At 32.0% G+C, this 19,482-nt stretch overlaps 2 protein-coding genes across 3 annotated transcripts; one reads left to right on the top strand and one right to left on the bottom strand.

The window, feature by feature from the left end:
• Window positions 1-169: 169 nt before the first annotated feature.
• LOC110813333 (GroES-like zinc-binding alcohol dehydrogenase family protein) lies at window positions 170-4,011 on the top strand. Of its 2 annotated transcripts, none has more exons than XM_088214787.1 (7): window positions 170-398; window positions 1,065-1,429; window positions 1,569-1,677; window positions 1,787-1,878; window positions 2,027-2,285; window positions 2,935-3,078; window positions 3,704-4,011. In XM_088214787.1, the coding sequence occupies exons 2-7, from the start codon at window positions 1,095-1,097 to the stop codon at window positions 3,797-3,799; spliced, it is 1,035 nt and encodes a 344-aa protein (XP_088070913.1). In that variant the 5' UTR covers window positions 170-398; window positions 1,065-1,094; the 3' UTR covers window positions 3,800-4,011. The 2 variants fall into 2 exon arrangements, with proteins under 2 accessions (XP_088070913.1, XP_088070907.1); XM_088214781.1 differs by having other exon boundaries at window positions 1,058-1,429.
• A 3,231-nt stretch (window positions 4,012-7,242) lies between these two features.
• LOC110813325 (zinc finger (C3HC4-type RING finger) family protein) lies at window positions 7,243-13,108 on the bottom strand. The gene is made up of 8 exons (XM_022040411.2): window positions 12,603-13,108; window positions 10,873-12,448; window positions 9,767-10,081; window positions 9,536-9,618; window positions 9,302-9,456; window positions 8,478-8,527; window positions 8,215-8,289; window positions 7,243-7,832 (listed from the first exon to the last, which is right to left on the bottom strand). The coding sequence occupies exons 1-8, from the start codon at window positions 12,730-12,732 to the stop codon at window positions 7,358-7,360; spliced, it is 2,859 nt and encodes a 952-aa protein (XP_021896103.2). The 5' UTR covers window positions 12,733-13,108; the 3' UTR covers window positions 7,243-7,357.
• Window positions 13,109-19,482: the final 6,374 nt, after the last annotated feature.

The raw sequence follows: 19,482 nt of genomic DNA, 5'->3' as shown, positions 1-19,482 counted from the left end.
TAGTAAAAAATGCATTAAAACGCGGAACTTATATTTTATGTCTCCAAAGTGGTTACTACAATTTCTATTTTAATTTTAAGTTTTAAGTTTTATTCTAACAATTAAATTTAAATATTATAATTAAAATTATTATTTAATTTATAAAAGATAATATTTGTTGTTTACAAAACCAATGCGGTTGTGACGTGGTGTCTAAACATCCCGGTGTGACTTGACAACCCTGATACCAGTTATCCTCTTTCATTTTTCTCACCGTCGCCGGACCGGACTTCCGAAGAGACTGGAGCTCAAGCCGGCGAACCAACTTCTCGCCGATCTTTCTATTTTTCCTTCCGTACTCAGTTGTGAACTCGTTTCTTCTACCTCCCTCCATTTCTGTGGTTCAGCGCCGCGGCAAAGTGAGTGCTCTCGTCGTCCCTGTCCTCTTTTTGTTTTATCTAGTGGTTCTGGTTGCTTTTTCTTAGTCTGATTTGGTTTGCGTAGCATATACTTTCCTCTTGCCATTTTTTCCGTTTATGGAATCCGTACCTGTAATTGTTTCAACGGTTTTTCTTTTGTTTTATACAATTTTTCTTTTTAATTTTCTGGTTAAGAAGATACTGTACGGTGGTTGGATACTGTGGATCATACACTCTGTTACTTATTGATGCTTACGTTTTTGAAAAGAAATCTGTTGGTTGAAAGTGAGAAGAATATGATGTAGGGAGTTAAGAGAAAGTTGATGGATTTTGGGTTTTGGGATATTTTGTGGTTTGCTTCTGTTTGAGTAATCTGATTGGATTATTTATTTTTTTTTGTTTGCCTTGGGATTGTTAATTGATATGTCAATATGTGTTTTGCGGCAGAGATGGATTAATGTTCTTTCTAAATTTCCAGTGGTTAACAGCTTCTTATTGAATTCTTGGTTTTGAAGTTTTCTCAGTTTTAGTTTGTGGCTTTTGGTATATTGGACTTCTGGATGGGGTTTTTCTGGTTTTAGCTTTGTTTGTCTTTGGTCTTGATTTGGTAGTGTTTGTGAGCTTTATATCTATTTTGCTGTATGGTTTCCATCTGGCAATCTCGAGATTTTTGCAATAAGATCAGCGTAAAGGAAAATGGAGGCACTTATCTGCAAGGATCTGGGTGATCCAGCAGCATCAGTGGGTTCGCCTATTGTGGTGAGTCGAAGCGAACCAATTCCTCAGTTGGAATCTCCTACAGCGGTGAGGGTGAGGGTGAAAGCCACGAGCTTGAACTATGCCAATTACCTCCAGATTTTAGGCAAGTACCAAGAGAGGCCTCCCCTTCCCTTCATCCCCGGCTCTGATTACTCAGGCGTTGTTGATGCTGTGGGATCCCAGGTCTCCAAGTTCAGGGTGGGTGACCCTGTTTGTTCCTTCGTCTCCCTTGGCTCATTTGCTCAGTTCATCGTCGCCGACCAGTCCCATCTGTTCGTATAATCTTCCACTTCTTGTACTTGCTTTATTTTTGTGTTGTGTTATGTTCTTTTTCCCCACCTTGAATTTGCTTGATTCGTGTTTTGTGTTATTATTATCCTTATGATGGATTATGGTGTCTTTGTCTTTAAGCTTCCCGGTCCCTGAGGGTTGTGATCTGGTATCTGCTGGAGCACTTCCTGTTGTATTTGGAACCTCACATGTAGCACTTGTTCACAGGGCTCACCTGACATCTGGTCAGGTATCCTCTTCTTCCTCAATCTCATTATTTGCTTTGTGATTACAATGATGCTAATATCTTTATTAACATGGAGTCATCTGATGTTATATGAAAAATTCTGCTCTTGTAGGTATTGCTGGTCCTTGGTGCAGCTGGTGGTGTTGGCTTTGCTGCTGTCCAGATTGGCAAGGTTTGCGGTGCCACTGTTATTGCTGTTGCTCGGTACTTCTCACATCATTCTACTCCTTCAACCATTTATTTCCCTTTTGAGCTTGTCATTATCCATTATTAAATCATTCTGCAAGAAGTTTTTGAATCTCAATTTACAATTGCCCTTTCTCTCACGTTTGAGCTGTATCTTCAATCTCAGAGGAATGGAAAAGGTTCAAGTTTTGAAATCCTTGGGTGTTGATCATGTGGTAGATTCGGGTAGTGAGAATGTAACTGCAAGTGTGAAGGAGTTTCTCAAGACAAGGAAGCTCAAAGGAGTTGATGTTCTTTATGATCCTGTTGGAGGCAAACTTACTAAAGAAAGTATGAAGCTCTTGAATTGGGGGGCACAAATTTTGGTAATTGGATTCGCAAGTGGGGAAATCCCTGTCATCCCCGCAAATATTGCTCTTGTTAAGGTACATGATTCCCTATTTTCCAATGCAAATAAAACAAGAGCGGTGGAGGGATACCTGATTCTTTTACTTCACTTCTCGGTTAAAGTTTCAATCTTATTCATACTTCTCTGCAAATTAATTTATACCTTAAAACAGTTTAAATAGAAAAAAATATCATCTTACACTTCTGATTTATACAAGGAAATCAGGATTCAACACCTTAGGCTCTTTTGTAAGTGTCTAGATCATGTAGGAATATAAAATGTTATAAACTGAAATGACCAGTGGTGGGAAGAGTGAAATTATTAGTAATGTTTAATTTCAATCCATGTTTGCTTTAGCAGATTTTGGAGTTCAGTTACTCTAAGCAGTATGTGAACCAGTAAACTAGAGGCTAAATGTTAAAATGTTAATCTTTCCATTCCTTGACTGTTAATCAAGTCAACAACTGAACCTACTTTAGAAGAAGCTATGGAATATTATTATTATACTTTTTGTTGACTCTTTACATCTGGATTGTGGTGTTGTGAAAGCTTTGTTTACTCTCTGTCACAATTGAAAAGATAGACCATGTGCAGCACTGGTTTCTATGGCTTGATTGGTTGTGAAATGTTTATTAATTCTCTTTTTACTCCATTGACTATGTTGTTGCTTGTTTCCCATGGTCCAGAACTGGACGGTGCATGGACTCTACTGGGGTAGCTACAAAATACATCAACCAGGTGTACTTGAAGGTTCTCTTAGAGAATTACTCTCCTGGATGGCAAAGGGCCTAATTACTGTCCACGTTTCTCATACTTACAGACTGTCAGAGGTCAGTGGCTACTTACACTCTTTCCATATTTCCCCACGTCATAGGTTCTCCTAAAACCATAAAGAAAAAGCTATGCGTGAATGGTGTATGAGCATAGATGTAGACATTAAGGAAGTAAGTAACTCAAAGTGGCTACAACATTTTGAAAGTCAAACTCCAACTCTAAGTGGTAGCGAAGTTCAGGGCCAACACTTTGGTTGAGCAGGATGCCTAGAAAAGCTGACAGGTTCTGTATTGTGTTAACTTACGGAACTAAATAACGTCCAATCCAATTGTCACAGGGTACTCAGTTTTAACTGTATAGTTTGTGCACTCACTTCTTATCATCCAATGAATCTAGATAAGTTTCTGTCTGGCTATAATAGGATTGCAGTTAATTTTCTACATTCCTTTTCTGCACTTCGTGCATGTTTTACTAGGAAGCCTATTAATTGGTCACCCCAAGCAAGATACACTTTTTCAACTGGCTTCTTTTGAGTGGAAATTTACTGCCATATTAATCATGCAATTTCGACACGCAAATGTAGATAAGATGAAGATATAACTACTATTGTGAATGGTTGTTGCTACAGTTTCTGCTTAATATGGTGGATCTGATGTTTTTTTATCATATGGTTGTTGACAGGCCAAGCTCGCCTTCTCCATGATTAAAGATAGGAAGGCAATTGGGAAGGTGATGCTTGTTTTGGATGATAAGAGAAGCTCAAGATCTAAACTGTAAGTCGTTAAAGATTTACGGCGAGGATTTAAATCTTGCATGAGAGGATGTCATTTGTAAATCTTGCATTCCCATTTATTTTGTGAATTCACTGGCATCATAACAAGAAATGTCGAATATACTGTATCTTGCATATTTAGCTGTTTTACATACTGTATCTTGCATGTTGAACAAAATCAAGTCAGTGTGTATTATCAATTCCTAGCATTTGGATATCTTGATGTTTTTTACCTTCTGGTATGTGAAATGGAAATAGCAATATATCTAAAACCTCTATGATGCATAGTCACTCCACTAGAGAGCTCCCCCACCACCCCACAAAATCAAATATTGTGAAACCTCTGTAAATCTGATCAAGCTGTTGCTTTTCTTCAGAGGGGAAATTTTTATGACATTTGATAGAAAAAATTTGAAAGTGTTTCTTATAAGATACATATATTGTAAAAAAGAAAACATTTTATTGTAAAATTAACATTATATAAAGAATATCAAAAGTAATACAAAAGTAAAATTACTTGTGCTAAAACTTTTAAATGCCACCATAAAATTTTCTTTTAATTATTTCTCATATCCTGAATATATATATATATATATTTTTTAAATTTTTTAACTAATTTCATATACATTTATTTAATATAAAAATTAACACACTGATTATAGATTTAATAGTATTTTTAATGATTCAATTTAATTTCAATAGAACTCTTGTCTCATTGAGATTTCTATTACAATCCTTGTTTCTTTTAGTCTCTTTACATAACTGAATAAGATTGCTACATGAGTATGTCATATGTTGGAAAATTTTTGAAAGTTCATAATTTGCACTTCACAATCGAAGTAGAGTAATTATTTATTTGCACTTCATAACATTAAATTTACTTTAAAGATAAAAGAATATAGAGAGTTGAACATAGTAAAATAAGAAATTGAAAATTTTCGTTGAAATTGTTCGTTTAAAAATTTTCTGAACTAATTGTAGGTTCTTCTCCTCATCAGAACAATAAGACTATTATGCTCATTGCAAAATGTATTGAACGGATGAAATGCAATGAAGGTATATCTTTTTAATCAGATCTTGGATCGATCATCAAAAGAAGAATTAGACCAAAAGTTATTTTAATTTACAAGAAAATAAAACTTCTATTAAAGAGAAGCAAATGAAAGACTTTCATAAAATTCTCATATAATCGAATTGAATAAAAATCTTTCGACAGAACATGAATTAGTAATTGCATCCAATCTTCAAAATTTTTTATTTTTGGAATGGAATATTTTCAAAATTTCTATGAATAAAATCAAACTTAATTCCATTGAGATTCATCTTTCTTATTTTTAAGCAATTCTTTAAGAGGGATTATATTAATTATATTTATCAATATAAATATAGCTACATTTATTAATATAATATAATATATTTACTAATATAAATATTTATACTAAATATATATATATATATATATTGTAGGAGGTTAGATTCGAACGAAAGATTGAATTTGAAGTCCTTTCGATTCACCTCTTTTTTCATACTAATCTGAACTCGAAAACATTTATATTTAATCGAATTTAAACAGAACATTTAAATGGGTTCTAATGCAAAATGTAATCCCCAATTGGAATTGAAAATGAAAAATTATTTATTCACTAAATTGGACAAAGTACAAATCCGATATTAATAAATTTATTACAGGTTATAAAATAACCAAATCACTTGTTCCTCCCACCAAAAACACTCATCATATAACACAGCCAACAAACCAAATTTTAACCCTATGTTTGAATTAAACTTCAAAGTTTTATGGAATTCGTTTACAAATTCACATTTCATTTTATTTAGTAGAGAAGTAGTAAAATTTTATCCGCTTAAAAAAATAAAGTAACTTCACACATACGTAATTTCTAATGAAATCTTAAAAGAACATATTCTAAATTCTATCAAAATCGATAAGATTTAAAACGTGTTCTTCAATTTTCATTTAAAATTTTTAAGTGACGTTGACTTTTTTTATAAGGAAATTCCATAAAAATTTTAAATTTATTCAAAACGTAATCAAAACGATATATTTGTTCAACGAACGAAAGAAAATACAAGAGTCAGGGAGACGATAAGGATTGTGACGATCGAGTGAGGGAAATTCGCGGCTGCACCCGAGCCCTCTCCCAGAGGAGATGGAGCAGGAGAATGGTCAAGGTGTTCATGGCCTTCATGAGACTCTGCAACTGCAGCAAATATTGACAAGAAGATGATACAGAACAAAGCTAATGGAAGAAGGAGACTTCTCATTGTTGCCATTTTTTGCCAAATGAAATATATTGAATTGTGTGTGTGTATCTCTCACATTGGCTGGTTTTTATATAGGGCGTGTTTGGTTGGTTGAGAATAAAAATATCAAGGCTTAAATTTGTCAATCTCCAAATGAAGAATGAGTCATATTTTTCTAAAAATATATTTCATCTAATGATCTGGACATTCCCATAATTTCTTATATATTTTTTAACTTAAGCCAAAAATAAACCCACCATTTTAATATATATATATATATATAGGGTTTATGGTATTTGGGTATAATTTAATTTTTTTTAAAATACTAATTTAATCACCATTCATAAACTAAAATTTCCTTATATTTTTACATATTTTCAAGGTAATATTTTTTTTCCATTGTATTGTATTGTATTGTATTGTATGAGGATGACAAGAGAAGAAGTCAAAACGTGCCCTCCTCAAATGCTATAATTTGAGAATTGAATGATTTCATGCCATGTCAATATTCTAATTGTAGCTGGCCGGCCAGTTCAATTGTTGTACTTGGTACTACCATCTTTCCCATTGTTAGTACAATTGCCCAAAGTCCTCCAAATATATATATATATATATATATGTATGCATATATATTTATTATTAATGTTGCCATTGACCAAAATTATTTATTTGTGTTGACATGAAAATGAAATTTCTAATTGGACCAATTAAATTTATATGGCAGATTAACTACTATTTTATTTTTTATTTTCTATTTTTTCTTAGAAATTTAAGATTAAATAATTAAAAAAATTAGTAAAAATTTATAAGATAATAATTTAAATAATAATATAAGATACACTGAATCATAGATTATAGAGTTTGAAACTTTGATTTACAATAAGAAATTACTAGAAAAAAAAGTCTTCGATGAAGTTCTTGTGACTAGAAGAAATATTTGTGCATTTTAAAAGTTGGTTCATAAATTTAAGTTGTTGATTGATTCAAATAAGATAAAATTCTTGAAGTTAGGAGAAACATTTGCGAATTTTAAAGATTCGTTCATAAATCTATGTGGTAGATTGATTCAAATAGTTTACAAATCATTACTTATTTAGTCTCTAATCTAAATTAAAAAATTTATATAAATGAGATCTTACTAACATTAATATAACATATTATATTAAAATTCTGCAATTAAATACTATTTAATTAATATTATTATTTTATATAGATGTGATCGTATTAACGTCAGTGCATTAAATTCCATCGAAACTCTATAATTAAAATTTGAAACTAAACACAACAACAATACGAATTAACTAGACGGGTTGGTGATTTCTTCTCCGAGTATTAATTGCTCTTGATGCCATAGCTCTCAAGTTAGCTCTTGCCAATTGAAGAGAGCTTCTCCTAGATTGAGATTGCTCCTCAAAAGCATTCAAAAACTCTTCTCTTTGCAATCTAAAAGCCAATGCTGCATCTTCGTCTTGGCTCGGTCTTTCTCTCCTTCTCCCGCTCCCTACTGCTAATAATCGCGAAATGTCCTCTCTCTCGAACCTACCACTCAATCTAGATTCCTCATTTTCATTCAACTCTCCTCTTCTTCTCCCCCTTGATGAGTCTTGACTCCGCAAACTTCTTCGAGGATTCCCATCATGTCCTCTTTCTTCCCTCTTAGGCTCACCACCTTCTTGGCTGCTTGAAGCAGCCTTTCTTGCCTCAACTTCTTGAGGAAACAGAAGCTGTATTGTGTTCCAAAGAACAGTGTTCACAGTGCAACATAATCTTCCATTACTGCAAATACTCAAAACACCTCAGAGATTGTGTTGTACAATTTGAAAATTAATTAGAAAGTTAGCTTGGAAAATAAAAAATTTTTATAACTTGCTAAAGAAATAATCCCAATCATGCACATAATAATCACACAAACTAAAGAATTTAGAAGAAAAAATACAATATTTACTTGGTTCGGTAAATATGTCTACATCCGCAGATAAGATAAAGAAATTTTTTTTTCAGTACTGTGAAAAGCAAAGAGTACAATCACCAATTAATTTATAAATTCTAATATGCCCAAAGTACTAAGGCTTTTTCAAACTAAATCAAACTGAATTAATATGATCTAAATCAAGTCAAACCCAAATTCATAATGGGAAAAAGTTGAGTTGAATTTTACCTTATTAGTTGCCTGCACTTTGGACATCTTTTTCCACATTTATCAGCAGCAGACCTCAAACATTTCTTACAGAAACTACAATAGGGAAAGAACTAGTCAGGCCTAATTAATCAAGTATTTGGCTCAAAAATAATATATTTGATCAGACTGTGATATTGGTTGAATTGGTTTGATTTGATTTCAAATAGTGTTCGGAAGGAAGAATTAAGAGACTTGTTCAATGGAAAAAGATGGGTTCAAAGCAAATATGGGTTAGGATTTACCTGTGTCCACAAGTAGTGGTACTTGGTTCAAAGCAAATCTCCAAACAAATCTGACAAAAGTACATTAATCCCAGTAAACATAATGAGCAAACTGTTAGGAATTCAGAGGAAATTTAAGGAATAAGAATATGCACAACGAGAAATTAGCAAATATATAACAAGTATGCCTTGACGTAATATCACATTCATTGGCATATGAGTTATGAACTATGGTTTACAGTTTGTTGGGAATAAACTGGATTATTGCAGGATCGGTTAGGGATGAGATTTGGGCTTGAGAAGGAATCAGTAAAGGGAGGAAAATTGTACTGACTATATTTTGGGTAATTTGGAAAAGAACGAATAGTAGAGCTTTTGAGTAGATAGAAAGAGGAGATAACTAAAATTCGAAACAGAGAACTACAATTTGGGTTCTTTGGTTTTATGACATAATACTTATAGTATGAAGGATTTTGGGAATTTTCTAAATATATTCACTGATTACAAAGTATACTTACCATACTTTTTATTAAAAAAAAAAAATGTAATATTGCATTTATACGAAATTGCTGGATAAAAATCTTATTTCATAAACTCTCAAACTCATATTTCTCTATGCATAATATATTATGTTTTACTCTATATAAATAATGACTCCCACATAACATAAACCCAGATAGCTTTGTATCAACCAGACTAATAAAACATAGAGGAATATGACCATTGTAGCAAAATTTTGCTTATATCCATGGAAAAATTTACCATATAAGAAACCCATTTAGCTTTTGATGAATCAAACTCAGAAAATAATACCGAAAAATATGAACAATTTGAGAGATCCTTACAGCGCAAGAAAGCTCTTCTCTGAGTTTATCCATGCATGGAAGAGCCAAATTTGGGCAAGAAACGCCAGAATTCTTCTCTTTCAATTCCTTTTCTCCTACTTCCCTTTTTTCTTCTTTCACAACACTTTCTGTTTCTGTATTGCTCTTCCCTCTCTCTGTCCAATTTTTACCATCAATGATTTAGAGTATACATGATTTTTCTGTCAAAATCAGAAGTAAAGAGAAAATCAATACCTTCTTTTACAGATTCTTCTTCTTCTAAGTCAAGAACAGGAAGAGGGATTGTAGTAGGACTGCTTCTCTGAGCCCTGCGTTTTCTGCAACACATTTAGAGAGAAAAAAAAATGAACAAAACAAATACTCCAAGAGAATTTTCAGGATTAGGGTTAATATTTTTTTCCCTTACATTTTCCCAGCAACCAAACAGTCAATTGAAAACAAAATCCTACAAGGACGAATCTTTACCTTCTTGAATTAGTGGAAGGCGGAGTCTTGAACTGCAAATCCGATCGTTTTTTGTGCTTAACATTTCGATCAGGCGTGTCTTCAACAACGAGGCTAGCAATCAATAGAGCTTCCTCATCCCAACCAGCCATGGCGGCCACAGATTTGAATCTGGGACTGAACAGATTCTCCATATCTTGGCTGTTCTCTACCGGATTTGCTTGCTTTGAATAGGCTTGTGCGCTCTTCTTCGTCTCTTCTCTCACCATTTTCGAATTTTCTTCTTCCTGGTGCGGGAAAATAGAGAGGAGAAAGAAACCCTTCTTCTTCTTGAGAACGAATGATTATAGGAGAAAGAGAAACAACGGCATTATCTGGCTCAACGGTCGAATTCTTTTTAAATTTGATTGATACTTCATTAACGGCTATAGCCCTGTGTTATGGTTATCCAGTACGTGCTCGACCATCAACTTCTGGTGAACCCTCGATCGATCACCGTCCGTATTACTTAGTTTTGGGCCTTCGTGAGAAGTAAGAGAGGGCCCATATTAAGTGAAGCAGCAGTCCAATGTATCGGAATTGACTTTTTTTCTTTCTTTTTTTTTTTTTATTAAGCTGTTAAATCTAATTTTAATATTAATTTTTTCTTAATATCATACTATGTAATAATAAATTTATCATAAAATTATTTAATATTTTATTTAAATTATAAAATTATATAAATAAAGATGAAATTAAATAAGATAGTTAATTTAATAAACAAAATGCTAGAAACTTATTAATTGACTAATTAAGTTGATTGTCGTTTTTTTTTTCCCTATATTACCATAATACCATTTTACTTACAACAATATCTTTAATATTTATTTGAATTATGTAACTCTATAAATAAATTAAAAACATAGACTTTTAATAAATCAAATTACTCTAAAATTAATAAGTATAATGAATAATTAATAATCTATATTTTATTTAATTTATTATTAATTATATAATTTAATAATAATATAACGGTAACTTACATCTAGACTCAAGAATAGAAAACAAAAATGGTTATCATGGTTTGCTTGAGTTTGTTATTTGAGTATTAATACAAAGAGAAGAAAAAATATATATACAAACTTCACTAACTCATCTTTGCTTGTTCTTCCTCCTCTTCCCACGGCAAACGGTGCGTTTTAGCATCACTGAACATCTCCATCACCCTATCTCTAAGTCCAGTGTCCCTCACCTCACAGAACCGGCCAGCCCAGTCCGGCGGCTCAACGGCCCGAGTCCCCAGCCCGGGAACCCGATCCTTAGAACTTTCGTTCTCCTCATTCTGCCAATCCACCACGTACGTAGCTACCCTCCTATAGAACTTCTCCCTGAAAACCTCCCAAACCTGGTATTTGTAATGGTTAACCACCATCAACTCTTTGTCCACGTTTAAGGACACGTAACCTTCGCTCAGGTGAAAATGATGAACTATATTTATCAAGCTCGTGTTCATGGCTTCCGGTTTCACTATACTCTTGTGTCTCTCCGGCCTCTGTAGCCGGCAAGTGTACCCTACTGTCACTCCTTCTGGGGGGATTCTCGTAAGATCCGATGGTCCGAAACTGTGGCACGAACCGCGCAGCTCGCCGACGTTAAACGACGTCGTGGCAGTCTGGTTTCTGATCACGTCTTGGATAGTCGGTAAATCCGGTGTTGGTAGGTGGAAGTACTCGTCGACGTCGATGAACCCGACCCATTCGCACAATTCACGAGCTCGTATGGCGCAGTGGGCGAACCCGGCTTCTTGGGTCTTGACCCATGGCCATACGTGTCGGGTTATGCGGTGATTACTCTTTGATAACTCGTCGATCACATCGTTAATCTCGTCTTCGCTGTTGTTGTCGTAGATGAACCAGCGCTGGACTCCGATTCGGCCATGGTACATGACCCATTCCTTCAAGAATCTAGCTCCGTTTCGTAGCATTGTGCAGACGCAGATCTCGTGCTCTTTTCGGGCCGAATCCGGATGCGGACACGCCCGACCGATCATCCTCGGGCGGGCTATGGAGGGTAATGTTCCACTATCTCCGTTCCCTTTCACTCTTACGGAGACTTTGATCGAATTGTTGTTGACTCTTTGTTGACCGTTCAACAGGCTCATGGGAGTTTTGCACCGTACAATCTCCTGTGCAACGGAGACACCCTCTGATCTTAGCAGCAACTTGGGCTTAGTGAAGTCCCAGCCGTACACGCACTCATATCTCGAAGCATTGGAGAGTTTCTCTGGCCGTATATTCAGTCCCTTCACGAAAACTATCGTGGTACCGTCGCAGTCGATCAAGGCCTCGTACACGAGGAGGTCCCACTTGTGGGCGGGCCCGACGTCAGCGATGTGTGAGTTTGGTTTCGTGGCTAGGGACACGGTGAAGCCACGTGGAGCGACCGGGCACCGTACGATCTGAACTTCCAGATCCTTCATGTCGACTCGAGATGGCGGCTGTTTGAGCTGGGAGGATGAGCAGTTAGACGAGGAATAAACACAGTGAAGATCCTCTTTCGTAAATAAACGAGCCGGCGAAGGGTATTTTAGGAAAATCAGAATCTGATCGGGAAACATAATCGTCTCATAAACTGGAATCGCCGCCGATGATACCAAATACTCGGCCGCGACTGCCTCCACCGCCGGAGTCCGCCACGTGGACGCAAGCACAGGACGAAACGTTTCTGCTTTCAAAATATTTTAAAATTTATTACTTCCGAATCCATGAAAATGGAAACTAGATTCAACTTAATTTTGAAAAAAGCAATTAGAAGAAATCCAGATATTTATTAATTACGAAAATTAAAAAGTAATTAAAATTTTTAAAAAAAAAAATACCTCCAAAGAAGATGCGAAAAGTGGAGACGAACAAAGAAGCGGATAGCAAGACGCAGGAGAAAACGGTGAAGAGAGTGCACCAGAAGAACCTGCTCCATGAAACGACGTCGCGCTTCCTACGGTTCTTCATCGCCTCCGTCGACTAATATTTACAGTACTTCAGTTCAGTCCGTCGCCGTCACGGCCGCTGCTTTGCACAACAAGAAGAACGGTAGATGACAACACCATTAATATCTCTTCTTCTTTCTTCTTCTCCTGCTCATTCTTCTGGTGCGGTAAAATTCTGCGCCATTTATCGACCTGTTGCTTCCTCTGTTTCTTCCTGCTACTCGAAAATTTCAAGGAAAGTTGGGAGAGAACGATAGAGGGAGGAAGACGGGGAAGTGAGAGAGGGAAAGTCGGGAGTGTTGTTTCACTATTTTGGCGGAAGAGGAAGGTGGGCGATGATCTAAATGAGATATGATGTGATCTGATGGTGACGATCGTCGCAGTTTCGACCGTTCAGGTCGTTTTAATATGCGATTCACTACTATTTTTGCTATGATCTCCTGCGGAACTTCCCACGTGTTATTAACTCCCTGCCAATCAGCTCCCGCCATATCATCTCAATGGAAAATCATTATGCATGCATTTTATTTGTCTCCTAATTGTTATTGTAACAAATTTATTATTTGGATTAGAACTCAATAAGTTTTAAATACTTCCAACTTTCAATAACACGATTATTTTATATTTAAAAGTTTTTATATTTTATTTAAATATCATAAATTTAAATTTTATTAAAAATATATAATTTATTATTTTATAAATATATTATATATTTATCAGTGATTGACTTAATTTTTAATTTAATTAAATTTAAGATTTAACCTATTAATATTTTAGTAGAAGTGTAATTATATAATTAAGTATAAATAAATTTATTATGTTTTTAGATATATGAACATTCTATAATTGTTAAATTTTTTTAATTTAGATGGACATAATAAGTTAAAAATTTAAACTAATATTTTTTAATTTTAATAATAATAATGAGTTAAAAATTTATTACATCTTGTTGGGATAGGCGTGGAATCTTAACGTGGACGCTGTTGCATCCGATCAAATACCTTGCGTGTTAGTTTGGTGCAATTCTTTTTAAAGGCGATAGTATCTTGGAAGGAGTGGGGTCCACTTATTCTACCGGCAATGTGGGTCCTACACATATAAGCATACATTCTCCGTATAGTTCCACGTCATCTGTCAGCTTGCTTTGTCGCGGTAGAGTCCATGGGAGAGTATATATCCCCAAAAATATGAAAATACAAACGTATACTATAAGAAGCTTTTTTTTAATCAAAACTCTTCTCTTCTAATAATTAGGTTTGGGGTACTTTACAATGCTTAAAAAGGATGTATACATATATATATATATACACACACACACATCTTATCGACTATATTTATTATATATTTTATTTTTTACTCAATTATGAAAAATAAGTTAAACTATAAAAATAATTACAAACACAATCTTTTATATTATAAAAAATAACTATAAAAAGAAAGTCTTTATTTAAATAGTAAAAAACATATAACACGTAAATTAATTTATTACACTAATAATTACTTATTATTCATTTAAATTTTTATATATTTATTTGAAATTTTGTTATTTTTATATTATTTTATTTACATAGATAATATTTATATTATATTTTATATTATTATAAGAAATTATATTTTACATGTAGTATATGTCACGAATTTAATATATTAAAAATTTATTAGAATAAATTGCAATATTTGCTCATAATCTATCGAATTCCATTATATAAATTTTCAAATTTTATAGATTCAATTAAAAATAAATTAAAAACTCAAGATTCCATTATGGTTTCTTTATAATTTAGTCAATCAATTGTGTAATTGAACTCAAAAAAAAATCTAATAAATTGAATATAATCAATTTTTGTTTTTAATGTATTTTACATTAGTTGATTGAGCATTAAAATACATATAACATTAAATTCTTAGTTGGGAATCAAATTAAATTCAATGTGAATTTCTCAAAATGTGTTAATGATATAGTTGGAAGTTAATGACATGCATAAAAGAGGACTAGGAGCATTAATTATTTTTTATTAATTGGTCTAATTGGTATTAGTTGTGACTTCACTTATGCTCTAGCCATGAAAATAATAGATTAGATATATACATATATATACACACACAACACATACACAAGTTGCTTTAATTTTAAATTAAATATGAATATTAAAAAAAATAAATTATAAATTGAATGCATAAGTGAAATAATAGAGTTAGAGTTTACATTCTTTACACAATAATTTAGAATATCCAATATGGTTATGAGAATAATCTTTTTAAAAGAATAAATGAAAAATAAAAAAATAAATGAAAAGTAAGCAATTAACTGTCCTACAACAACCTTCACTAGCATTTGAAGGAAGTTCGGGTGGTGAACTATTCACAACTGCCTTGTTGATCGAGATCTAAATCTTGATTCTCTTGATCTAAAATGGTTAATGAAATGGTGAACTATACTAGTTCAGTAAGAATATCATATTACTCACCGATACAGAAATGAATGTTGGTAAAACTTATAAAACAACTAATAGAGCTCTTAATTTAAGCAAATTTATTTATCATATATAAAATCATTTATTACATACTTACCGTAGTGAGATTTTCAAAACTGACATGTAGAGATAATGATACAAATAATATCATAATCTCATATTCAATTAAACAGAACAATAATTTTCTCTTTTTATCTGCCTACTAGTATCTATGGAGGTCTATAGGGATGTCTCCATTACGCTTGAACCCTTATTCAACATTGTCAACTAACTGACCGTCTCCATATCTCGTCTGGTATGAGTGCCAAAATATCATTCCTCAATACCCCGTCCAATATGACGATGAAACGGAACGTCCACATACTTTGTCCAGTATGAGCGCCAAAATACCAACCTTCGATACCCTATCCGATATGAGACAATATTCACGATAGGGTTCTCTATATACCTGGTCTGTTTATTATCTTCCAAGATATCCAGTAATGTTACCATTCATTCATTCACTTAATCAAGTAATTTTTCGTTTATATTTAATTTTTAATTTCATAATTTAACTGTAAGTCATGCAAAACAAGCAATACATGCATTAAGGAAATACAACTGAATCATCTTACCGATTTTAGTGTATTATTATACATTTAAAACTATAAAATCAATAAATCAGTTTAAAACAGAGCAAACAGTAATAAATAACCGGTTCTGCCTCCATTAATAACATGTAATTAATTATTGAAAAATTTTAAATTACGTAAAATGCTGTATTATTTATAATTAAACTTCAATTTCATAACAGAGAATAAGATGATGGATTATTACTCGAATTAGCGTCCAAAATGCTAAACTTTTAGCTGCGCCTATTGGTCCCCGGATTTTCTGAATTTTCTTTCGAATATTAAAACACGCTTTAAGTACCTAGAAATACCTTAAAAAAATTCAAAATTAGTGTTAAAAATCTTTTCTAGCCAATTTTAGAATTCCGACATGGCGGCACTGTTGTGCTCCGACGACGGGACTGCTGTGCTCCAGCGACGGCACTGCCACCCGCGACGGCAGTTTGCCTCAGACTGACTATTTTTGGCCAATTTTGGCCGATTTCTATCAGTTTTATACTCATCCCTGCAAAAAAAACACGTTAAGGGGTCTCGGTTGGCCGAAAAAAGTCGAAAAACAAAAACTTATAGGCAGCGAGATTTTTCGGTGCGATAGCTCCACCGGCTTATATTTGCAGTTGAGCATTTTTCTTTAGTCAACTTGTAGAAAACGGAATGGTGACTATAATGGTGAAAAAATCGCACGAAACGAGAATCAGGATGGGGCTCATCGGAGGCGATTTTTAGTTTTTTTCGCGGCGGCATTGCCGGGATTTACTCGCAATTTTCGACTCATCTGCCACTCCTTTTGCTCCGATTTAGCCATGGAAGTATTCAAAATCAAATTTCAAGCGAATGAAAAGTTTTTTACCTTTTTTGTCGGTCGAATGTGGTTTTTGCACGGCGGCGGGCAGTAGTCGGCTCCCTTTTCTAGCGACTGGTTCTTCTTCTCCGGCGAGAGGCTGGCGAGTAGGGTTAGGGTTCAGTGTGAAGTGAAGTATTTATATTCATCTCCTTTTAATCTGAACCGTTCATCGCGTTTGATCTCGACTGTCCGATCGCGTCTGATGAGGGAACAGATTCAGATCATTCACGCAGACAATTATACGTGTCACATTTTTTTTAAATTACGTTTTGACCCCCCAATTTTTAATTTTTCTTTCAAAAATACATCTCAAATCTAAATTTTCACATTTTTCTCTCAAAATTATTTTTAATTTCATTCTCCACTTATTTTTTTCTAATTTTTATATTAAATAAAAATTTATAAATTTAAAAATTATATTTTTATATATTAATTTTAATTTTTAAAATTAATTCTAAACCAAATTTCGGGCATAAATATTACATTAAATCTATGTGTATGTGATTATATAAGTTGGTCACTAACAATTAAATGGGTGTGTTTGGATAAGCTTTTTAATTTTAAAAAATATAGTTACAACTAAATGTATATAATATAAAGAATTTTTGGTGACAAATAAGTTCAAAATCTATTTTGATAGGTTGAAAATAAAACTAATAATGTATAGTTAAAATTTTAAGAGTAAGCTACACTAAATATCTGATTTTTTTTAAAAATAATAATATTTTATTCTATTATTTTTATTAAATTTATTTTTAATAAATAATTATTTTAAGAATATTTTTAAATCTTACAATACAAATTATAATAGTCCCAAATACCTATTAAATTTAAATTATTTCATTCTTATTTAGAATTTTGGCTAAATTTATTTAGAATTTTTTTAGAAAATATATAAAGGTTTATAACTTATCCAATATTTCACATTGTTAAGATTAAGATTTAATTAGTGTTCTTAATGTGATGGGCCTAAGATGATTTGTGTTTGTTTCTTCCTCTTAAAGCCCAATTTTTTTAATATATATTTTGTTGACCCAAATATTTCTTTATTAAAATTTAAAAAACAAAATTGACATAATTATTTATAATAATTTAACACATATAATTATATTTTTTGTATAATATATATATATATATTCTTATATATCATCAACTATCACTATATTTGAAACCTCCACTTATTCTTTCATTTAATTGTAGAAGAATGTGAATTCAAAACATATATGCAATTTCATAAGTCTTTGTTAAGAGATTATAGTATAATTAATGTATGTGTATTACTTAATTTATGAATATATATTATAAAATATTGTGAATTTGAACTAAATATGCATCTCTATATGTTTTTTTATTAGGAGATTATATTGTGATTGATGTGCATAATATTATTTAATTAGTAAAATATCTAAAATTTTATTAAAAATTTTATATTCTATTTTATTTTATTTTAAAATTTTCTGTCCGACTATTCCTAAAAACATTAAATTATAATAATATTTATTTTTTAATATAAATTAATCGCTAAAATTTTAGTAAAAATCGAACTGTTTCTCTGTTTTTTTTTATAAATTTAAAATATATTAATAATTATTTATTAAAATAAAATTGTACATACATTTTTATTATAAAAACTAATTGTACCATCAATTGGCATTTATATATATATATATATATATATTAGTCATATAGAGACATTAGAGGAATGTTCAATTTTAATCTTTAATAATACAAAGGTTGCTCATGTCTTGATTACTACTATGTTTTTTTTTGTCACATGTCTCTATACCTTTGCCTTTTTTTTTTTTTGCCACTATGATGTCATGGATTGCGATTGATCTCATATATTTTGTACATAAATTGTATAAATTAAAGTAAGTTATTAATTAATTATTGGGATAGAAAAGAAGATGTGGGAGGCTCAAATTTTTATGGAGAATAAATAATTCAATAATATCATTGAAATATACTACTCAATTATTTAAAATTAATAATTTTCTTAATTAATTAGACTAGCTAGCTAGTCAACATTATTATATATATATATATATATACACACACATATAGTATGTAATAAATTTAAATTTCTTGTAGCAAAAGTCTCAATCTTTATATCTTTTTAACTCTCGAAAATTAAAAAAATAATACAATTAAATTTTAAAAAAAGATATGTAAGAAAATATAATATGAGTGGAACGGGTTATTTTTAATTAAATTATGAAAGTATAAATTAATTTGACGTGCCAAATTTCGTCCCAAAATATTTTGATTATAAAAAACTTAGATAAATGGGTATTGGAAAATACTTTTGATCATGGTATACAATATTGGTTCGAGATTAGATTTTAATATATAGTTATGATATAAATTAATCATTAATGTGGAGCTCATGAATGATAACCACCACCAAATAGTCCGTCCCCCCCCCCTCAAATCCTTGAAAATCTAATAAATCTCTCAAGAATTTTGTGTGTTTAGAGAATATTCCTAACTTGTATGCATGAACCTATTATAACTATATTTACGTATATATATTTATATATATATAATTTAATTAATTAATTTAGTTTGCTGCTATTAGGGGGATGAATTTGGTTGCCGGACCTTAAGAAAACTATTCTTGTCCTAATTAAAAATTTAGTCTAATTTTGGACCGTTAATTATACAATCCCTAATTAAAAGTTTGTGCTTATGATACAATATGGTACTTGAGTTAAATTGATTTTTTTTTTTATTATTTGAAAATTTTAAAAATATTATAATTAATTTAATTAAAAAATAAATAATATAATAAATTCATTATTGAAACTTATTTTATTTAACTTAAATTACTATTAATTTCATTA

Source organism: Carica papaya, chromosome 1 (genome assembly GCF_054855325.1).
Source record: "Carica papaya isolate Zhongbai chromosome 1, ASM5485532v1, whole genome shotgun sequence".
NCBI lineage: Eukaryota > Viridiplantae > Streptophyta > Magnoliopsida > Brassicales > Caricaceae > Carica > Carica papaya.
Note: the sequence above shows the minus strand (reverse complement) of the source record. Positions and strands in the feature narration are given on the sequence as shown.

Coding starts and splice junctions, on each gene's coding strand:
- LOC110813333 (XM_088214787.1), top strand. CDS start 1,095: ATGGAGGCACTTATCTGCAAGGATCTGGGTGATCCAGCAGCATCAGTG. Junction 2,286..2,934: donor CAAATATTGCTCTTGTTAAG/GTACATGATTCC, acceptor CCCATGGTCCAG/AACTGGACGGTGCATGGACT. Junction 3,079..3,703: donor ATACTTACAGACTGTCAGAG/GTCAGTGGCTAC, acceptor GGTTGTTGACAG/GCCAAGCTCGCCTTCTCCAT.
- LOC110813325 (XM_022040411.2), bottom strand. CDS start 12,732: ATGAAGAACCGTAGGAAGCGCGACGTCGTTTCATGGAGCAGGTTCTTC. Junction 9,619..9,766: donor CCTTCCACTAATTCAAGAAG/GTAAAGATTCGT, acceptor AATGTGTTGCAG/AAAACGCAGGGCTCAGAGAA. Junction 8,290..8,477: donor ACCACTACTTGTGGACACAG/GTAAATCCTAAC, acceptor TCCCTATTGTAG/TTTCTGTAAGAAATGTTTGA.